This window comes from Micropterus dolomieu, linkage group LG23 (assembly GCF_021292245.1).
Source record: "Micropterus dolomieu isolate WLL.071019.BEF.003 ecotype Adirondacks linkage group LG23, ASM2129224v1, whole genome shotgun sequence".
Classification (NCBI taxonomy): domain Eukaryota; kingdom Metazoa; phylum Chordata; class Actinopteri; order Centrarchiformes; family Centrarchidae; genus Micropterus; species Micropterus dolomieu.
In genome coordinates this window covers 9588776-9612422 of record NC_060172.1, presented here as the reverse complement: position 1 = coordinate 9612422, position 23647 = coordinate 9588776, and the positions used below count along the sequence as shown (strand labels likewise).

The window sequence follows — 23647 nt, the reverse complement described above, 5'->3', positions numbered from 1 at the left end:
CTGCTAAGAATAGTCCCAGAAAAAGCACTTTACTCCTGTTTGAGTGAGATTTGGAAAACATAATAGTTTCCAGCTGTTTCAGGAAATCAGTTCGCCCTTTAAAAAAAATAAACTACTGTATATATTTGTGAGCTGTGTTTAAAGATGGGCTCACACATTGTTGGTCTTATTCTTTAACCCCCACAAAGACAGCTTGAGCCCTGAACTTCCAGCACTTAATAATAATTCCATGGCATTACACTTTCAGAACCAGATCATAAAAACTATAGTGGTGGAGAGAAGGAGGGTCAGGGAAAAAAATGATGTTGAACTTTAGAGACAGTTTATTTAAACTTGAGTTCATTTACAGCAGTTCCACTGGAGAGGAAAAGGATTTGAATGACATTCTAACCACATTAAACTTATGGTCCTATCTACTGTATGTACAGGGAGGAGGATGCAGCTCGATAGTGCAGAAGGCACAGAGTTGGCTTAATACTTGCCTGTAAGCGCTACTAACATGACAGAAAATGATAACAAGGTGAAATGGTAGCCTTATATTGGAGACTTGTGTTTTGCTTAATGTAAAGCCTACAACACACCGAGATGACGCAACTAAGGAGAATATGGTTCCTGCCTGTTAGTCCTTAGTGATATAGTGGAGTAGTTTAAAAACTACAACAGCAACCATCTGCTCCTTTAAAATCCATTTCTCTACATGTGCACTTAAAGGTGGGATATGCAATTCTAATCCAATACACAGCTTTTTGTAAAATGCGGCAAATATCTTCCTCACGGTTTACTAGCTGTATGTTGAGAGTGTGCACTGAAAAAATATTCGGTGCTTGTACACAGCCCTGGCTCTGTAAACGGGAAACAAATAAAATGGCTTGGACCAAGCCACACAGCACTATTCCAGCCATAATTTGTATGTCAGGTAACGTTAAATTACTTCCCAGCAGACATTCTGCTGACTTTCTAGTTCGTCAAGACATGCTGCTATAGCAGCAGGAGTGTTTTGGGTATTGCTGTCTGGAGGTGGCGTGCTGCCTCTAGGACTGTCTCGTCCTCTGCATGTTAGCTTCAATCAACAGTTTGCTAACCCACAACTTAGCTACTGTTAGTTACATTACTTGCTGTGTAGTTGTTCTCTCTATATCATGATTTCCCCAGAAATGCATACCCCACCTTTAACAAACATGGTAATTTGCACTTCTTATAGCTCAGAAGTGATACAAATTTAGTATTGTGTTTGGATTTGTTCCTGTAAAAAGCCGGTGTGTTTTACAATATGTGATATGCAAAAAAAAATGCAAACTTAAATGAAACATTAATGCATTTTGCAATTTTAGAGACGCACTTCTAATCAAGGATGACTATAGTAAATCACACAAGGAGGGGTAAGAAGCAGGTAAATGCAGGTTACCAACATTAATTATGATGGTTTGGCAATAATATGGCATGCTTCATTCACATCTTCAAATTCCCTTCAGCCACACACATCCAACCAACCCCCAAATTTTCCAACTGTCCAATAAGAGCTGCTGGATCTCTCCCCCCGAAAAAAGTTCCCCCTTGAAAGTCCCACTGTGTAAGCACAGGAGTGATAACAGAAAAAGCAACAGACCCTTGCTCAAAACATGATACACATCAGAATTAGGAAGACTTGTCCTACCATCTTTCAACAGGGGGGTAAAAACTTTTTTTCACCATTATAACCAAAACCCAACACCTTTCACTCATTCACCAACATACATGAACAAAGTGTTGGATACAATAATGTGACAAGAGATTCATTTTTGCCACGAAAGGATAAACCTTATAATATATGGATACCACTTGAACAAAAACACAATTCAAGTAAAGCCTTTTCAACTGAAAAAAATCTAACTACATCATAGTTTTAAATCACTTGGAATTCTTGCATCCCAGATTTAGATTATGCTGCTTATAAAAAAGTACATTCAACAGGTACATCAATTATGGAACAAAATTATAACAGAGGTAAGTAAACTGTATCAGTAATTGCTATTGAAAAAAAGTCATACATAACGGACATTAAAGGCGGACTTAGACTGTTATTTCTACTTTACTTTTCCCTTGAGACTGTAGGAAGGTTTGGATTTTACACCTTTTACAGGGTCGGCTTAGACAAATTGAACAGATTTTACATTTGTGTGTACAGCTCAGTGGACAGTGGGTGGTGACTCAGGATTTTAACATTGACAACAATACTAACCATATCTAATTAGAGCACTATTGTCCTTTTTATTGCAAATCGTATCCGTGTTGCAGTACATTTATAATACATAACTGTCAAAAGTCAGTGGTTCTCTTAAAATATTAATTACATAACCATTGGACGAGTATGAATTCCATTCTTAAAGCTACAGTTGGAGTTTCAGAGAGTCACAACAATTCAGGTGAAAATGTACAACATTTTACTGGAGGAAATCAGAGACCTTGTTTTGTTTATTTTCTGTGCCCAGTCAAGTCAATGTAGACTTTTGCTTTGAAGAAATTCCATTACAGTTACTAGTATCCTTTCAATAACAGACACTTAGTCAGTTGGAACGAGATTTTAGAGAATCAGTCTAAAGCCGCCTTTTTTTTCTAAAGATTTCCCAAACTCACTTACACACATTCGCACACCAACCGACTTTTTGCACATTTTGCTGTACTACAAAATAATAAAAAATAAAATTATTTATTCTTAAATATATTATAATGGTTATATATATATATATATATATAAAATGATGTTTATTTTCAGGAAGAGTCCAACTGAAACAAGGTTTGTGAAGTTCAGTAGCAGACTGTTGACCTTGGACAAACCAAATCACAAGAACAAATAACACAAAATGTGCAAAAAATCTAAAGGGGCACGAACTATGCAAACACTTGAACACGTGAAACTGATAATGAATTGCTTAAAATAAAAGGACAAGTAATTCAAAAGCATCCTAAAATATAATAAATTGACATTTACATTAATAGGACAAAGATCACAAGTTTGATTTCACACTACAGGCTTTTTACACTGGAAGAAACAAAAAGAGGATGGCGGTGGAAGAAGGGACCATCAAGCTAATGTTGGAAAGACAGAAACTGATCTCCCTGTCTATTTTTAAGCGAGCAAGTCCATTGTAGGTAAGGCAAGGCAATGTTTTGCTTCATCCAGGTGCAACAAAGAAGACTGTATTGAACATTACTGAAGTCTAGAAGCCAAAACTACATAACTGCTGCAGAGCAATAGGCAGCAAATAAATGACAAGAGGCAGGCGAGAGATGAGGCCACAGAGAAAACAAAAAGCATAAAATCATATTTTAAGTGCGAAATCTACTTGTTTTAACAAAACAAAAACAATTTAACACCAACCACAGGTTCCGCAGGTTATTTAACTGCCATTAAAATGGACTTACTGATAAGCCTAGTAGGATACAAACTGAGACAATGGGACTTATTAACTTTACTGCTAATGTTGTTTTCTGTTCGTATATTAATATGCACAGTGCAATCATCTAAATGCTTCACTCCCCATTTATTGACATTGCAGACACACAGGGAAACAAGTGTTAATTTACTGAAGATTGAATATAGCTGACAGCTCAATTAAATAAACTAACTGCTACTTTTGAACAGACTTTATGCAATGTCCAAATTCTGATCAGACTTCTGATTACATTGTTGTGTAAAGTAAATTAAGTTTCTTCCCTGTTGAAACTGCAATGACAAGCGCACAGAAGATTTAATTTAGGTGTTACAAGGATATCCTCAAGCAAATACCTCCACCTGTGTATTCAAGCATCTTTATTGACTAAACCTCATGCGTTCTCTCATCATGGGAGTTTTGAGATATCCAAACATTTACAGCAAAAACTCATATCAAATCTGTGATAAATGGCCATAAAATCTTTCACATAACCCCACTTCTCTGTATATTTTTCTATCTTGTTTGGTAAATGAGACTAAATGACCGCTAGAAAAATGGCTGTGAAGTTCTTGGGACTGGCCTTCTGCTCAGTTTATGTACTGCATGTTCTGACATGGCACAAGGGGGACTCAGGCAAAATAATAAAACAATAATAAAACAGAAAAGAAAAAGGAAACAAAATATCAGAGTTCCTACAAATATTTACACGACAGATACAGGCACTTGTATATCTTTGGTTGGAGAAACCCAACATTGCAAGAGTAATGCATTCACAGAGCTTTTGTGTTCCTTATTGTATTTTCAAGGTTCACTAGGCAACTGGTATGTTTATTTTTATTTCTTCTGTTTCTTTGAGTTTGTCCATGTTACAGATAAGTTCTGACATAGCTCTCTGATGTCCTTTTAACCCTCTGACAGCGCCACCTGCAACAGAAGAAATGGGGTTTTAGTGCAGCTTAATTACTCATCACAGGGATTGCTGTATATTTTGCTGCATGCAGTAAAACAATCTTACAATCCTTGATAGAAACATCACACACACATCACCACAAAAAAACGGTAATATGGACAGGAGTAGTGAGAATAGATACATACAAGTTAACAGAAAATATTCTTTAAGTTTGATCAGATTTCCTCAGGTAATTTTGCATGTCATTTAATGGTACCAAAATCAACCAAATTCAAATCCTGAACATAATAGCTTTAAGAATTATGCACATCAGATCTCTTCAGTAAGCAGTCAGGAAGCCACTGTTGTGAGGAAATCACTAAACTTTTTGCTAAACTAGAAAGTAAGCGAAGAACATCTCAATTCACACCAAAATTATCCTATAAAGGACCCCAAATGTTATCTAAATCTGCATTTTCCCTGGCCTGGGTTAGCCCCGAACACTGCGCCTCACAGCTGATCGCTCTAGCCATAGCACAGCTTTGTTTAAACACTGCTGATGCAAACCAAACATTTCCTGCTGCTGCTTCACCTTAAAAGTTTACCATCAGCAAACCGGCACTAGGTTTTTATTGTGAAGCAGCTACAGAAAATGTTTATCACAGAGTGAGCGGAGCTTAATTTGTGGAGCTATTCTTTAACATCAACAGATCTAAACAACAAGATATGGACATATGTCTTGTCAACAGATTTGTTTTAAATATTGCATGGAGGAACAACCCAAGTGAGCTCTAAGATAAAGAACTGCAGAACCTAGACTCGGCCCCACCCCCACCCGCCCTTGTCGAAAATTTTTATAATTTGCTAACAATCTGTTTTCCCTGACTCAGAAAATGAGTCAAAGCTGGCGGACCTATCCTAAAACTGTTATTCCCCGGACTGTTGTGAGCTGGCTCCTCGTACAGTGGCTGTGATGAAGTGATACATGTGGGTAATGCTGTTGTGTGTATTGTGCTAAAACAAGCAATAAGACCAAAGAGGACATATATATTCCATTACCTCAGGGAGGCAGATTCAACTACGCATGCATCAGGAACAGCTGAGCACCACCAGCCACACATAACATTGTGCTCACAGGTTTTATGTCTTTTTTGTGAAGTTACCAACAAAACAAGTACCGGTTATAAACACTTCAAACATATCCAGTCAAAGCATAATTACAAATGTGTTATGTTAACATGGGCCGTATTCATAATTCATGCTTTACGTCTAAAGCAATAAGGAGTTCATGTGTTAAAAAACAACCATTACATGTTTTGGACAATAGCCTAGCCAATAAGCAGAGAATCAGCAGTCTGATTGGATCATGTCTGTAACCAATCACTGGTCAGTTAATGCTTGGCAGAAACTACCTGTTCAGGTCATATAGCACTGCTGGTGTCTGTTGTACCTTCTCAGGGCAGAAGTCAAGGTTGGTCTGCCGTACTTTGCCAGGCCGACCCTTAATGACAGCATAGCAGAACATAGTGATGACCATGACAAAGAGGAAGTAGCTTGTATGCATCAGGTGCAGGTTGATGAGGGAACGGTCATCCTGGTAAGAAAGTGTAAGAAAGAGTTAAATATCAAAGAGTAAATGCAAATGTAATTATTATTATGCAATTTAGGATTTTTACTGGCTCACTACACAAAATGCCTATGATATACTCTTAGTGTGGCACTACTGCCAGCGCCTACTAGTACAATATAATATACAGGATACCTCGGTATGTTTGTTCTATTATAACTTTTAAATGCAGTAAAAGACTCTGGAATAGTAGTTTTTTATTGTGCCGGCTTTGAGGTTTTATCAATTCCTTCCAATATACTTTACAGCGTTTATGGTGCAGGTTTACATGTTGAAAGATTTCTTCTGCTCCACTTTCTCACCACAGCTGGAGTATACCCTTATGATGTGTGCTGTGTTCTTCCACCACTGTTTTTTTTCTTATCATGAGGACAGTTTAATAACTCATGCAACAATGTGTGGATTATCATGATTGTTTGTTTATGTTTGTGTTTTCTACACCACCCATCAGTGTTTCCCCAACCACTGTTTTGGGGGTTCGGCTGGAAAAACGTAATCTGGCAGCAAATTAAAACGGATTTCATAGGGCCGTATCCGTTGCATAACTGTAGCAAGCTCCATCAGGAGGAAGTAACATTAGCGGTAAAAATGTCTAAGGGAAACAGAGTCTTTTAAAAATAACTTCATGGCCATGAGAGTAGCCAGTAATGAAAATTATGTGCTACTGTTTAATATACTTTTGAAGAGTCTTTTTAATATTAAATACATAAAGGCTCATTTTCCAGACACTTAGGCTCCCTAAATATAGGAAGGAATGGTAACATTAAGTGTCAATCCATTTCTCTGTTATTTTGTTGATGGTGGAAAAGGCTGCCTCAAGCACCACTGCCAAATAGTCTGTGTTCAAGTGGGCTGAGATCAGGTAACTGCACAGGCACAGCATATATTTTCAAATTGTTTTCAGGCCCACTGGACCATTCAGTGCCCAGTTGCGGCCTGTCAATGGGATCATTGTAATCCTGGAACAATCTACCACCATCAGTACAGAAGACTAAAGGGCTTTCAGAATGGGCTTTGTGCTCGGTCACCATTACCTTGTCTTATGAGGGGGTGAGTGATCATATACCCTGCCTGAAAGTCACCCCCTGATAAGTTCCATATTTGGGTTTTGTTGTTTTGTTTTATAAATTACTTTCTGAATACAAAAAAATATGTGAAGGTATAAAATACTTATTTAGAACACACTTCTAATTACGTTGAAGCAAATATTGTTCTACAGCTGTTCTAACCTTGCACAGAAACTTTAAAAAAGGTTGTCTGTAGAGTTTAAATTGACAAAAAAGACAAATAAATAGGAAATCGGTAGATTGTAAAGTAGATGTTGTTTGCCTAAAGGCACATATTTAATACACAGCGTCGTTGACTCAGATGCTTCTAGTCAAGTTAACTAAGACACAGGAAAAAAAAAAAAAACAGACACTTGAACCTGAGTCAGAATATGTCTACTGTCAAAAAAAAAAAGAAAAGAGGCGATGACTCACATCAGGAACGATGACCGTAAGCTTTGGGTTGAGTGCATGGTACACCTTGCCGATGGCTCCTTTATAACACCAGAAGGGATTGTAGTCCTGGCTGTACTTGGTATCAGAGTCGCGGACTGTGGTGAACACCTTGTACCAAGATGTGGCATTGGTGTATGTCTCTGGCACACAGTGTGGTGGCTGCCTACAAACCAAAACAAAGATTGATATCTGTTGACTGGTGTCACGAAACTGTTCACGTTATGTTGGTTATGGCAGTGACCGAAGAAAAGTTGAAGATGTTCTACTCATGTTTATCTATGTCATAATGCCTTATTATTCAATATTGACCATTGCAGTTCCACGTACAGAAAGGACAAAAATGGGATGTCAGGCTAGACAATGTATAGTAATAAAGCAAAAATCCATATACCGGTACAAAGACAAAGAGGGCAGCAGTATCCAAGATAACTAATATCCGATAATACTTCCCATTTAAGAGAGTGTGAGATATAGTAAGACATTGAAAGTGGTTGTCCACCTTGGAGGCAATGACAAACTAACAATAACTAAGTCACATCTGACATTTAATGAAACTAAATATATCTGGTAGATTTTAAATCACACTGCTGACAGCTCTCTATCTCCACTTTAGCTGCAATGTTTTTTCCCCAAGACTGATAAGACATGGTACTGTTGATCCCTGAAGGGGCCACATTTCACATTGGTGCCTGTTCAAAACACACGTGTTCAGAATGGGCCGATTGCTTGGCCTTCAGTATTGCTGCTTCAACGCACGGAAAAATAAACACTCTTGATTTAAGGTACCAATGAGTATATACACAAACAACATGAAAGAAACTAACATTCTATTATACACAGACGTTAAAGGAGCAGTGTGTGGGATCGACTACAAAGTCAAAGTAAACATTAGACATAGCCTATAACAAGCAATAATCAAAACATACCCAATTTATCCAATCCTTACTGTCAACTCTGTGTTGGGCAAGTTACTCAGAAATAATAGTTATTTCCTACTAGTTACTTAAAAAAGTAATAGTAGCTACTCTATCTACTTATTACTGGGTGATATAACACCACTCTCTCCCAACGAGTCCAAGCATCACTGGCAGCAGTGGCCGGGGTTTCACATTGCTGTGTTGCTTTAGCTGATGATTTCATTTAGTAGCTGCAGCGGGGGCGTTACTTGGATTAGTAACTGTAATAAGTATTTAGGAAATAGCAATCAGTTACATTACTGTTTACTGGGAAAAGTAATATTGCAGTATTACTGCCCAACATGTTACCAGTGATGCGTGAGAGCGACTGTGGTGCACACTGCGCAGGTGTGGAACGGGCAGTTGAACGCAAACAAACATCCTTGTTGATACTTGGAAAGGAATAAAACTTTACACACGGCAGCCTGTAGATATCCTCAAATCCTCTCCATTTTCACTCGGCCAGCTCCTGTTCAGGTCGGAAAATCCGGAAATTCCTAATTTGCTACATGAGATTATTTCCTCTCGCTCAATTTGACATGCTTCACTAATCAAAACAAATGGCATACAGTTCAAATAAGATGCTTGAAAATGTACACTGACCCCAGGGCAAAGTCATCATGAAATTCATGTGAATGAAAGCTAAACAATTAATTTATGTAAGTGAAGAACAAATAAAACAATGTGACTGCATTGTGGTGCACACAGCAAACGCAGCCTCAGCGTCTCAATTTACAACACTCCACCATGCAGATGGCAGTCTCACCCGGCTCTAGGCAGAGATATAAAGTGTGTCCCTATGAGTCAGGGAGGCAGTCCAACTCACACTGTGACTGGGAAGATATTGCTGGCCGCCGTGATGGTCATGCAAGTGCTGAACACCACCTGCTCGCAGTGGCCGTGCAGTACACAGTCGTCTGAGTTCCAGGATAAAGGCAGGGTGAAAGTGATGTTTATTTCTTCATGGGCTTCCCGGCCTACAAACAAAAACGTGAAAATTCAACGAGAACACTTGATTGTTAAAAAATTAACACAACGACCAAAAACTGTCAGTTTTTCCAAATTACTTTCACATGTTAATCACACCAAGTTGTTGTTAGGAAGCCCTGCAACGATGAGCACAATTTATAAGCATGTAACTTACATATCTAGATTATTTTAACTGTTATGTTGACATGGGAATAATTGCTTGTGATTCGCCATGATCACACTAAAACAATTTAGTTGCCTAGAAAGTAATATTTGACCTCATGCCAAGCCACACCCCTGATCATGAACGACAGACTAATTCTGCATGCAGTGTTTCCCACACATCCCAGACTTTACTTGGGCGGGCCGCCCAGATGTATAAAGGGAAAACAGCCAAAGAATATTTGGCTACCAATTGTAACATTTTTTATAAAAAATTTTTTATCCATCTGAGACAAACACGCCGTTCGCGACAATAAACTAATGGACAATCTCCCCCCCTCGCTCTACCCTTTCTGACAATCGCACATGCTCTGCAGAAAAACACACAAAGAGAGAGAGAGAGAGTGTGTGTGTGTGTGTGTGTTTGTAGTATGAGTTGATGTGTGTGTTTAGAGGAAAGAAAAACAGAACTGAAGGGAAAATCAAGGTGAGCAGGTTGAAGTAGTTTGTGAATAAACACTAAAATAAGGTGGAAACTTAAGTAGAATTAAAATGGTGACATAAGAAATAACTTAATATAAATAGTTCATATATTCTTAATATTTCCTATTTATATATAAATACACCCCACCACACTGTCATTCTGTGGGAAACACTGCCATGCTTCTGCAATATCTATCAAACTGCAAACGGACAGAGTCAGTCAAACTGAGGGTGTGACTGAGGATAGATGTTGTTGCGTCAACATTACATGCATTTCCAGTCTTTTCCTATTCTTCTGCTGACACCCTCATGTTAAGGGTTTTTGTGCTGCATCTCCTTCACTTTGGAAAATATTATTTTCATGTATGTGTTTGTTATGCAGGGGGTCAGTTCTCCAGCAAAAGTGTCACTGCTGCATTTTCCACTAAATGTAACTATGTTAACATTAGCTATAAATGATCATCCTTGTGATGTCTCTGACTGAACCTGAGTCACCTGAAGTAGGTTTTCTGTAAATGTGACCCTTTTATACCACATGAAGTACCCCATTCAAGTCTTCAGCAGAACACTTGGGAAGGTATTGGGATGTCTTGATTTTCTACTTTGTTCTAGTCATTAAATTATAAAGGATTCAACAGACTTTCCATTAAAAATATATGTTTGAGTCAGATAGTATGTTTTGTTTTAAAAGAAAATTCTTTTGTTAACTATTACCTTTTTCTTTTTTGTAATTTTAACTGTGATTACATTTTAGTTTTGTTTTTTTAATATCCAGGATGTATTTAATAACCGATTAAACATGTTTAATGCATCAAACAGTTTAACATAACTTATAAGTCTTTAGTTTTGTTGTAACACAGATAACTTTTTGAGGGAGGGACAGTAAACGTTGAGCCCCGATATAGTATGTGGGGTGGTGCTGGAACGGTGGATAAGACACATGCCTTTGGTGTGAGAGACCAGGGTTCAATTCCCCACTGTGACACATCCACCAATGTGTCCCTGAGCAAGACACTTAACCCCTAGTTGCTCCAGACGCATGCGATCTCTGAAATATTTAGCAATTGTTAAGTGCCAAGCAAAAATACTTCTATACGATTACTCAATGAATCGATGAAATAATCTGTAGAATGCTCTATTACTAAAATCATCGTTAGCTGCAGCCCTTATGTATGTACACACTCCTAAATTCTTTCTCTGTAGAGCGGTACAGCAAACATACATCAGAGGTCTGGGAACAAGAAAAGAACACATGCACTTAGAGTATGTGTTGTCACAGGAGACAAAAGGGAAAGTTCACAAACACACACCTAAACATGCAGACAATAATGTTATCAGAAGCTCAAAGCCAGTGGTATTCACTGCCTTCTGAAACCTTTAAGGTCTGAAACCTATAGGAGAACTAAATGGAACTGGCTTAACGTTACACAACGCTGCCACTGTTTGCCCACCATGTCTAAGACACCACACAAAGAGGTAAGTTAAAACCCATACAAAAGGACAAAGTTGCACCCTCCATGCAGCAATCACACAAAAACTGTCCAGGGGCCTCATTTACAAAATGGACTTACGTAAAGTATGACTTGCGCAGAAAACCACATATAAGTAGTTATTTATAAAATCTTACTTTGATGTGGAAATTATCTTATCTCTAAGCAAAATATAGACTCTACGTAAGCGATTTTACTGCTGGTTATGTGGGGATACTGCAGTTTGGGAAGCATATGCACCCAAGCCTGTGATAAACTTTGCATTAGCTTTATGAGCAATGTGATAGGAATTATCACTACGCTACATGTTTGGCTTTGTATCAATCCACTAGTTAGTCCACAAAATAATACGTGTCTTCAGTCTTCTCTACCATCACCATGATCTTGCTTTCTCTTTTGGTCCATGGTTATTCCTGACTAACCCCTCATTTGTGATTGCATAATATAAGAGGAAATTGTTGACTGTAAGATTTAAGATTTATAGATCACAGGTGAGTAGGTCAAAAAGGGAATTCTTAGGACCCGCGTAAGCAAGATTTTTTAAGCTCAGTAACCTTTATGAATCAAGCATAAGCAACCATCAAAAATTATCTTAAGTCCTAGTATTTTTAAGTATTATTTATTATTAAGTATAATTGACAACAAATTCAAGTATAAATCTAAAAACATTTTTCTAAATGAGGCCCCAGGTCAAAAAATTCCAATTCTTTCATTTTTGTAGCCCACTGCATGTGTCTATGTCAGCTGTCATGTACATGTTGTATATTCACAACCTGTGGCAGCAAGGCATGATTGCTTTACTGCAATGGTAGATTTTATGGTACAAGTTTTTCTTTCTGGCTACACTGTAGAAGGTGAAGTAATGACACTTTTTTTTTCATGTGAGAATATTTTTCAGGAAGTGAAATGGTGTGAAACAGATATATGATAGGGGAATTACGTTGGAGAGGGAAGGGTCACAAATAGGTGCGTACAAACACAGCCAACCTGATTTCCTATTAAACACAAACAAAGCTTTTTCTCAACACTGAATACAGGTCAAATATAAACTAGCAATGACAAGGAAGAGAACCTACCAGATAGGCCAACTTGCTGCCCCAGCACTGTAGCATACAGGTGGGTGATATTGCGAGAGTACCCTCCAAACGGGCGCTGGGGGTCCAGCGTGAGAGTGATGGGGACTGAGATGTTGATGGGACCCGAGTCCTCTAGCAGGAGGGGAACCTGGGTGCTGGAACGAGCTTGGCCGCTGGTCACAACCATGCTCTCTGGCGTTGTCGACTCGTTCAGACCGTGCTTTATCGTTTCATTCTCTGACACACAGAAGTCCAGCTCATTGAAGCGCAGCAGAAAGGTGTTCCAATCCTGAGAAGGAGTAAGTGTGTTTTAATTGTAGGATACCGGACAATCTGTTGTGATTAACCGAACATCTATTATCTAATTTACACCTGGACTTGACAAGTAAATGAAATCATATTTTCCCACATGTGAAATGTTCATGGCCATGCACAGAACTTCCCTTGTAATACATACAAGTGTGACACTACCTACAGCCTTTTTGATTTGCATATGCAAACCACTGCATGTAGATTGTGTTCAGATCGACATGCAATGGTTTATTTCCATGGTTTGTGAACTGGAAACAGAACTACAGATTCCGATTTTGGCCGATTTCTTTCTTTCTAAGAACTATAATTGACAGCATACACAAAATCGCGCTGACCATATAATTTCATCCCTTTCAAAGTACCATGTGGATATGACTCACCTCAGTCAACTCTGGAGACTTGATCTCCTTAATCTTGAAGAAATAACCGATGGTCAGGAAGGCGATGGCCACTGCACTGACGCTGATCATAAAAATGACCAGCGGTGGACGGTTGTTGATGTAGCTTCTCAGGTTCTCTATAGGATTTAACAAGTACACCTGCATATGGACACACACACAATGTACCAACATTTAAGTAATAATCTCAAGTATCACAGAGGTTTCTAACAGAGAAAGTGGTAAAAAAAACAAAAAAAAAAAAAACAGAAGCAAGTAGCAGTCCTGGATACAACCCTAAACTTTCCTGAATGTGAGTGACCTCAACAACCTATCAAGTGTTCAGAGACGTCTCACCACCTTGTCATCACTTCATTCCTTAAGCGATTCTTTAGCTACCTGCATGTCCAAGTCAACACTCGCCATCAGTATAGCAAGCAAGACTAGTTTCCATGGAAGTTCTACTTGTGATTTTATCTTCTTCCAAATTACAGCGTTATCAAGATGGGATGCAGCATTCATAAAATGTCCAAAAACAATCCTGTGCAATATAAACCTGTAGCACCAAAACACCCAATGCACTACAAATCATAAATTATATATCTTATAGTTTCAATACACACTGTTTTATATCATTGTTGAAATCATTCAATATCTATTACAGCACTATTTGCACTCTGCAACCTTGCAGGATTGTATTCCAGTTTACAATTTACAGAAACATTTTGACTTGTATATACACATTGTAAGTTGTTGTTCATTTTAACTTATTATATATATATATGCGCATCTATTCACCGACTTGTCTAGCAAATTATAGTTACATATTTATTTTTATGTCTTTCTCCGGCTTTGTTGTCCTTTTTTAAGTTGTATTGTCTATAACCTATGTTCCTATAAATTGTTTTTTTGAACTGTGTGTACGCACATTGAGAAAAACCACAAACAACAATACCTTGTATGTGCACACATAATTGGCAAATAAAGTTGATTCTGACTTTGTAACAGTTGACATTTTGTTGGAACAAAAGTGTAAACAACGCCAATGTTACCGAACTGCGGGGACCCTGACTTTATTCCAAAAGAGGCTGTAATCCACGCTCTACAAGGTGAAGACATACAGCAACAAACAAGATCACTGAACTGTAAAAAGGCCTCTCTACATACGAGACCGCAGGCAGGTGACAGAAGCTGTCAACCTTGTAGCACGATAACAAGCTAGCTGGCCCTCTTGACAATTGTTGTTGACAAAACGTGACATATTAAGGATATATTATAACACTGCTGAAAAAGCTGGCTAAATTTATGACACAACACATTAGCAGTTCTCACCATTTTTTCTTTCTGTGCATGCGACGGATTCTAGCGGGGAGGTTTGTTGAGGGCCACAATAAGGTAGCAGTTTTGCTAGCAAGCCTGTCCTGCTAGCTTGCTTGCTTTCCCGAAGCTAGTCCCTCCTGAAAATACCGCTGAAAAGCAAAAGTCGGTGTTCGGTGGAGACAGCCAGGTTTTCAGCGTATATAACACCACGTATACTCCTTCCCATTATTTGCTCTATAGTTCACTGCAGCTCAGATAAGAAATCTTTATTGCGTACAGAGGAATAACGTCAATAATGTGTCTAGTTCCTCCCCGCCGACATCTCCTCCGCGCACCCGCACTGCGTAGTAGAAGCGTCGCAGCGCCGCCTTCTCGTTATTTCTGTAGAATGTGCGCCCGAATGTGTCGTCCACGCATTGGATGATTCGCAGCGTACGCGATTTACGTAGACGACGAGCGAGCGTTCAGTGTGTTTACAAATGTTTCTGCTGCTTTCATGGACCGTCGGAAATATGAAATACAAATGGTCTTTTGTGCAACAGACTGTTAGTTATGCGTGTCTTTGACTTGCTTTTTTGTCTTTTGTGATTTTTCATATGTCCTGTAACATTGCTGATAAACTGCTGATTTATCAAAGCTCAAGAGCTCTGTCTGTCTTGCTAGGAAATAAGTCGAAGATGGAAAAGCGTGAATGAGATGGACGGATCCAAATAATAATAATAATTATCATTATTATTCATTTATCAGTCATTATAACTATTCTTATTGAGGTAAACCACCTAGTACAGGATTCTTTTATACAGTTTATGGATGTATTACATGTTTAAATGCCGCAGGTGAGTGATTAAAGTCCATTTGATATACCATTTGCGGAAGTCTTTGAAGGCGGCATTACTAGTATAATAAAGTATAAACCGTATACTGTAGTCTGTGGTATCAACCTGTAGATACTTTTACATTGTTGAGCTTTTCATCCGACTAGCCAACTACAACTATTTTTACCATAGAAAATTATATCTGGAACAGGGCAGGCTGTATTGCATTTTGTTTATTATTATTATTGCAAGTCAGACCATTAAGAGCTCCAAAATCTATGGGTTCACATGTTGATAGATTTGCCAATTGTTTTTTTTTTTTTTTTAAATGTTTAATATTAATCCTGGTATGCTATTTTATGGATAAATTACCGGATACGGTATGGTGCGCTACTCATATTTAATTAAACTCACTTTAAGTGGAGAAGCTGTATATGAGTGAGCAAGCTGTCAAATGTATAGTACACAGCATTTACATTTAAAAATAGCTAGTTTGCAATGATGAGACGTTGAGTGCTCCGGTTCAGCAGATGGCGCTAGGAACATTCTGCTATATGTTTAAAGGTCTACCGCTTTTCTATGAACACAATCGAGCATTGTGAAACCACTGCTGCCCATGCTGTAGCCCCTTTGGCGTTAGCTTTGGCTTGATGCGTCAAGGTAGTCAGAATTAACCAGAAAGTTACCGGAAATATGCTATGTTTCCATCGAAATAAAGCACATATGTCATCTGTTGAAATAAATAAGGCACCTCACATGGTCTACGAAGTGGGGCAATAGTTTGCGCTTGTTGATTATGGGTTGCACGCTCAATTAAATATACTCGAAATGGACCTTAATACAAATATCTCAGGTTGATACAGCTTTTATTTTGCACAGCGATACCGGAAGTGTGTTGGATCTTTATAATCTAATTGAAGTTAACTTGACACTGGTGTGTTGTTTGATAACAATGAGGATGAGTAGCAATGAAAACCGTGCCATCACGTTTGACTAAGCTTCTATAAGGTAACTTAAGGTTCAGTAGCTAAATATGTGCAAAGATATAAGCTACATGTCAACTTCTTTTTAGATAGTTGGTGTGTAATCTGTTGTTAGCTAGCTGTATGTGGGACAGAGGGAGTGTTTGGCTAAAGCTAATCAACTAACGTTTGTTAGCCTAACAGTTGCCTGCGTGTCATTAGACCTCCACGTATCTTGTACACCAAACAGTAATGTTTTAAATCATATATAGCGATAAATGGAGACGCTGTCTTTTAACATACAGTCACCGATAAAGTCTAATTCAACTGTTAAAATGTTGAGGAAGCACATACGTTAAGTTAAGCAATGTGTGTGTCTTAAGACGTTATAACGTTAAATGTTAAAACGAGGTTCCACCACCTTTTAAATGAACTATTTTGTAATTTAAAAAATATGGTGCATGTAACGTTACTGTTTTTGTATAGTTATATGGCAAAACTGTCGAATGCCATTCAGGTTCAGTTAACTTTACGGTTGGTTTAGCAGAGAATACACCATTAACGTTATCTCCTTTTGTCACATTCAGCAGTAATTCAGTAAAAGAGGCTTTTGCCTTCAAATTTTTTGCCAAAATTAGCAAACACTTGCAAAGATTTGTACTATTTATGTCACTATAGCACTATGCCTATACTCTTTATGTTCTTTTAAGTAGCTAGCATTTGTATTTAGATCAAAATAGATAGACAAATCCGGAGATTAACGTTAGTGAGGAGGGCTTTTGTACATTTCACTTGACAATGTTAATGTTGTTAATTAGGAAATAAGTGCAAATACAACTTGATGTGGTGAAAATATTGGATTAAAAACATAAGTAAGAAATATCCCTACCAGCTAGAGGGGTCATGATGACCTGGAACCTGAGGGAATCTGTGAATTACTTTGGGCTCAGTTGTTGGGGCTTACTTTAACCATGTGTGTAGTGCATGCAGTGAAATGAGGGCTGATATGTGGGACACACTTAATGAATGCAACAGTTAGGTAAATGAGGCCAAGCAGTGTCAGTTAAGGTATTTTAAACAAGACGACGGTTTCTGTGATCTTTGATATGTCAAACCGTAACCTAACCATTAACCTTTTTATGCAGAAAAAAATGAATTATCTCTTTAACTATTATGTCCCTTTGCTTTCTTTAGTTTGCAACGTGCCCACTGTCACAACTGGATGCAGAGACATCTTATTTTATTAGCTCGCAAGACTGTTTGTGTAGGCCAACGACCTCTTGGAGCACTTGTCAGGTGTCAGCAACTCTCGAAAGTGTGTAGAGCCTTTTGTGTCTCTTCATGCTTTAAACATCTACCTCCAGCTGTTCATGCGTTACATTATCCCCAGCAAATCCACCTTTTCTCCTTGGTATCCCATAAACACAGCCTCCTCCAAAACAATCCTCCCCAGCTTTACCTACAACAGTGTTTCTCCGACCAGCCAGATATGGCAGAACAAAGGTTCATCGTGGAATACGCCAAACGCGGTACTGCAGGATGTAAGAAATGCAAGGACAAAATCCAAAAGGGCATTGTGCGCATAGGGAAGATTGTGCCAAACCCTTTCAGCGAGTCTGCAGGGGAGATGAAAGAATGGTATCATGTGAAGTGTATATTTGAGAAGCTGGAAAGGGCAAGAGCCACCACGAAGAAGATTGAGGACATCACAGATCTGGAGGGCTGGGAGGAGCTGCAGGATGAAGACAAGGGGCTAATAGATAAACATGTTTCAGGTACAATAGGCACACACTCAAAATTACTTTTTATACTTATCAATAGCCATATTTCTTAGTAATTTTCAGTACTTCACAGCATCTAATCAGTGTGACATTTGTTGTCTTCTGTATATGTATAACCTTTTGTTGTGGATTCTCTCACTCACTGGGAACTGCTGTGTAGAGGCACTGATCTTTGATCGTTCTAGAGACCACATAAAAAGGAACATTTTTCCTTTTAATGTAATCAATACATTATCACACTTTTGGAAAGTTAGCAGTCAATGAAACTGACCAGAGACTGCAGGGCAGTGTTTATACTATTACAGTATTTCAGGGTATTTCTGCAAAGAATATCTTCTTGATACTGAAAATTATATATTTTTTTTTTGTTTGTTTTTTTAGAACTCACAATAGCTGTTGAACTCTCCTTGTACTGAACCGGGTGCTTTTGCTTGAGGTGGAGAAATAAGTTATATTGCCTGTTTTTTGTTAGTCTTATTGCACTTACATTACCGTGGTTTGTTGTACATCTGATCTTTTGTTACCAAACCAACCACTTCCACAATACTGAAGTTGCTCATCTTTTTGGAAGCAAATCCTCCACCATGGAGCCCTATATTATCACAATATGATATATTTTTAAATCCTATTTATAAATTAAGCCAATGTACTGCTGTCTACCCCTACTGTCCACAGAACCTCAACTTGCTAAATTTGATTTTGCATTGCTGGGTTATACTGTATACAGTTATACTACGCTAGGGGTGTCTCACATTATAGCACCTAATGTCAGCTTACCTGTTCAACCAATATAACTAATTAGATGGCTTAATATTCCATGAGAGGGAACATGTTCTCAGGATGTTTTCACATCAGAAGATTGTAACTACAAGAAATTTGGAATATAAACAAACATTGGTGTTATTGACTTTTTAAATAAATGTATGAACTCTATCCTAGTGGGGGTTAGGTAAAGCTGGGCCACTTTTATGAGAAATGTTAATTTAAGCAGTGTGATGCTACTCTGCCATGTTTAACAGTTGTACCTGGACTGGTGTTCAGAGGTCATTTGAAGCCCCCATCTCAGGTTAGGCTTTTAAATTAAGGTTAGAATAACTAATCAAATGAATGAAGAAAACAGATTAAAACAACAGAGCAGGTAAAATGACTGCGTGTATATGGGTATGCAATGACATATACAGGAGAGCTGAAATAGTATTAGGCTATAAATAGTGGATCCATTGAAGATGAATTCAGTGTTAATATTTTGTTCTTGTTTACACTAGGTTGATAACCTAAATTGGTAAGTTATGGTATGTCATGTCAAATTGTTCCTTATTTGTTCTGAAGCCATTTGTCTTGCCTTGTAGACCTGATGGCCAAAGTCAATGCAAGTCCAAAGAAGAAGGTGCAAGCCAAGTTAAACACCACCGGCCAGCTAATGGCTCCTCCTGCTGACCCGTCTGTCAACGCTCCACGCAAGTTCTCAGGCTTCACTGGTAAGATAGGACAAGTCTAGTCAAGTGGTTTCTTTTTTTTGCAGATTGATTTTCTCCTCCTTGGACAGCCAAAAGGAACATCTTGGATCAGAAAGGGTCAGAAAAATGTGTTCCACTTGTGTCTGATTATTCTCACATGGAAAAGGAAACACCATATTTTGTCTCAAATAGCATTTGCATCTGCTTTAATGAACTGGCTTTTTAATACTTAAATATATAGATGTTAAGATACAGAATGTAGAGCCAAACTTGCACAGGTACAGTTCAGTTCAATTTAGATTGTTATTGTCTCACAAGAGGCAGAAATGCAGCATAAAAACACATTCACAACACATAAACACATTAAGATAATTTAATATTAATATTAAAAGTGCTTGTACTATACGCATAATAGAGAACACAATAAAAGGTTCACCTGATAAAAGCAGCATAAAAAATGGCAACAATAAGAACAGGGATAAGATAAAGTGCTAAGCTGCATGGGAAACTAACAAGCAGTTTTTGGTCTATTAAAGTTAAGAGTAATAAAAACTTGAACCTGTGCTTCTGGCCAGAAGGAAGGATGTCATATTCTTTACAGAGAGGATTTTCCAGATTTGCTTTAAGGGATTAGGCTCTCTCTGCTAAAAATCTCTGATAGTTTTGCCCAGTTGATTCCTGTCTGCACATTCAAATTCCCATACCAAACCCAGACAAATGTAAATGATGGATCTGTAAAATGGCACCAGTGTTCTGTCCTCCACAGAAAATACACTATTTGTTGTCCTGTCTTGCATATTGTCCACATCAAAGCTAAATTACCAACTTAAATTGGTGGAGGCTATACTATTTTTCATAATTTCAGCATCAATGCTTCAGTAAAAACTCATATTTCTGAAATAATAAGATAATAAATACTGATATGATTTAATTTGAGTTGGCAGGGGAAGCTCTGAGCCTGAGAGACACAACTAGGATGTTGATGAATATGGATATGTGTATTTTGGAAACAATAGTTCCAAACTGTAATGTAACCTTTTTCATTTTGTACATGTATTTTTGTAAATGTTTTGGAGAAATTGTTAGCATAAAGGCAAAGTACAAAGGCTGAAAATTCCCAGAACCCAGTTATCCCATTTTAAAAGTGATGAGTAAATTCTGAAACTAACATAATCATTTGAACGGTTAAAAACAACCCACTTGTACTGTTCCACTTCAATGTCCTGTCAGCTGCGAAGGCTGGCAGCTCCAGCAACCCGGGACCATCCTCCTCACCTGCAAAAGCCAGCCAAGGCAGCCCCCTCTCCGCCCAGCTTTGTGATCCCCAGCACAAGGACTGCCTCTTCAGAGAGTTTCGCAAGCTCTGTGCCATGGTGGCAGAACAAAACAGCTACAATGTCAAGACACAGATTATAGAAAAGTTCCTCAAGAAGGGCACAGGTGGAGGTTGGTGTGTTAATCGTTTTTTGTTGATGGGTTTTAGCAGATTCAGCGTAGCAACTTGTGACAGAATCCATGGATAATGTTTCTCCTACTAAATGTTTGTCTGAAATGTTCATTTCTTCCATCCTAGATAAGTTCCATGGAGATCTTTACCTGACAGTGAAGCTGCTCCTGCCTGGCGTTGTAAAAAGTGTCTACAACCTCAATGACAAGCAGATCGTAAAGCTCTTCAGCCGCATATTCCGAAGCGACCAGGACGCCATGGTGCGCGATCTGGAGCAGGTCTGTGATCCATATGTTCTCAAACATGCTTTGCAAATGTTCAAATGTATACCACATTTGCTGAATCTTTTTCTCGCCAGTGATGCGATTATTCTAAGCTGTCTCGTTGATATTCTTAGATTGAAAATACATCTCCAGGATTTCGTTCTGGACCAATTATAGTCTCAAAAATGAAGAACTAATTGTTAAAAAGAACACTTGTAAAATACATTGATTGTCTCTTCTTTTTTGTAAGGGCGATGTGTCTGAGACCGTGAGGATGTTCTTCGAGGAGAGTAAATCATTTCCTGCGGCTACCAAGAGCCTCCTGACCATCCAGGAAGTGGACGCCTCCCTGACCCGCCTCGCCCAGCTGACCAAGGAGGATGATCAGCAGACAGAGCTGGAGAGTATTGCCAAAAAGTAAGACGGTTACAGTAATTAAGACAAATTATCATTTTCATGTGAATTGAGCTGGCTAGTAAAGCAGCCTAGATGAGGTAGTTCTGTAAAATGAGGCTAAATAGTTTCCAACAAATGCGTTATTTACTATTGTTTGAGTAACATCTGCTACAAACTGTTTTTAGGAAATTACTTTTCTTTATAAAAAAGAAACTAAAGATTTATTTTTTACCCCTTAAAAAAAGGGCCGGCGGCCAAGCACCCTAGACATTTAGGGACATCAGAAAGTATTGAGACAGACTAAAGCATAATGCTAGTCTGATCATTTTAAGGTGAGAATGATATTAATCATTATGATATTAACTCTAATGTTCTGTATTAATACTAACAGTAATGTACTAAAATGTCAACACTGAAGCAAGATATGTAGCTGTACCTCTCCAGAGGACATCTTTAGGTCTTGCCAGACCCCTCAGTGACTGATTTTACTACAAACGTGTAAAAGGCAGAGAGAAAGATTTTGTGATTTGTTTTCACAATGTTTATAAATGTAGCAATTTATTTACACTTGTTTTGTTTGCACTGCTTTTTTATTGTGGGTTATTAGTCAGTTTTTGCAGTTTTCCCTTCTTTAGATTTGTCTGCCCCAGGCATGTCTAACACACACAACAGATTTTATTTGACATTGTACCCTCCACAGCAGCAGATGCCAGAGTGGGACTATGTTTATTTGACATAAATTGTGTCTTGCTAGTTGTAAACAGAAAGAAGAATTATTTTACTGCTTGTGGTATATGACATTGATAGGTTAAAAGCAAGCTCTTTGTATTCCTGTCTGTCTCACACATTCGTCTTCAAAGTGGTATTAAACACAGGGTTTTCTGTGAAATGCAGCACAAGTAAATTTACTACTTATGTTGTATTATTTTAGAACCTTTCCAGTCATATCTGCTTAAATTTCTGCTTCATAAGATAACTGTAATACTCCAGCATTTGCTTCACAATTTCCCCCAGTGATATTCTGTATTGTCTTTTCATCATAGATGCACAGGTAATGACCTAAAATGCATCATTCGACTTATTAAACATGACCTGAAGATGAACTCTGGAGCAAAACATGTGTAAGCGCCTTTGTCTTTTACCCAGAAGTTAATATTCATGTTTTTTCAACACTTTGAAGAAAGGTTGTGGTTTCATACCAACCTTGAACTCCTCTTTCATTAATTACTGCCTGTTATACAGCTTGGATGCTGTGGATCCGAATGCTTATGATGCCTTCAAGGCCTCGCGTAATCTGGGTGATGTGATTGAACGGGTGTTGAGGAATCAGCAGGAGGCGTCTAATGGTTCAGGACCCAGGAAACTCCTCACTGTGGAGGCCTCACTCATGACCCCCGTTCAGCCCATGTTGGTGAGTACTGCCACTAAAATGTGAAAAATGTATACACTCTCTGTTTCCTACACTGCTCCCTGATTATTTTGACTTTGTGATTCAGTGCAAGGCTGATTTGTCTGAACCGCAGTGATTTAAAGAAGTCACATAGCCAAACAGTGGTAAGGAATTTGGTGTAAATAGGGAGGAGGTTTTCATACACATTAAAAAATTGCCTGAAGTCACTAATGCATTTTAAAATGAGTTCTTGAGGGAAACACACAGCTAAAAACAATTTGTTTTGATGACTACTATTTCTACAATTGCTCGACTACAAATTTAAATGACTCCCATCCTTAGTACACGTTGTCTGATGTGATGACACCTGACCTTTCTGACCTCATGAATTACTTGAGACACAACGTGTACATACAAAGTGAATTAAACGGACACAGTGTGTCCTTCAGGTAATGGCCTCATTTCATTGCTAATAGATTATACATTATGTGTCCAGCAATGTGCCAATAATATAATAATGAATGTTTGCTTCAGTGCAAGGTATGTGGGTTGTCTGTGAA

General features: G+C 38.3%; 2 protein-coding genes across 6 annotated transcripts in view; one reads left to right on the top strand and one right to left on the bottom strand.

The window, feature by feature from the left end:
• Positions 1-305: 305 nt before the first annotated feature.
• Positions 306-14930, bottom strand: tmem248 (transmembrane protein 248). 2 transcript variants are annotated; one of them, XM_046039839.1, is made up of 7 exons: positions 14589-14930; positions 13260-13418; positions 12568-12856; positions 9214-9364; positions 7411-7594; positions 5715-5896; positions 306-4337 (listed from the first exon to the last, which is right to left on the bottom strand). In XM_046039839.1, exons 1-7 carry the CDS (start codon positions 14589-14591, stop codon positions 4280-4282), a joined length of 1026 nt encoding a protein of 341 aa, XP_045895795.1. In that variant the 5' UTR covers positions 14592-14930; the 3' UTR covers positions 306-4279. The 2 variants fall into 2 exon arrangements, with proteins under 2 accessions (XP_045895795.1, XP_045895796.1); XM_046039840.1 differs by having other exon boundaries at positions 5753-5896; positions 14589-14928.
• Positions 14931-16181: 1251 nt separating this feature from the next.
• lig3 (ligase III, DNA, ATP-dependent) overlaps positions 16182-23647 on the top strand; it is a 17363-nt gene continuing 9897 nt past the window's right edge. Inside the window, exons 1-8 of one of the 4 annotated variants that reach the window (XM_046039361.1) lie at positions 16182-16399; positions 17548-18128; positions 19484-19612; positions 20822-21037; positions 21165-21316; positions 21552-21718; positions 22741-22818; positions 22940-23108. In XM_046039361.1, the coding sequence (XP_045895317.1) occupies positions 17576-18128; positions 19484-19612; positions 20822-21037; positions 21165-21316; positions 21552-21718; positions 22741-22818; positions 22940-23108 (1464 nt within the window). In that variant the 5' untranslated portion in view covers positions 16182-16399; positions 17548-17575. Of the gene's footprint in view, positions 16400-17547; positions 18129-19483; positions 19613-20821; positions 21038-21164; positions 21317-21551; positions 21719-22740; positions 22819-22939; positions 23109-23647 lie in introns of those variants that run through there. The other 3 variants (XM_046039359.1, XM_046039363.1, XM_046039362.1) reach the window with 3 other exon arrangements.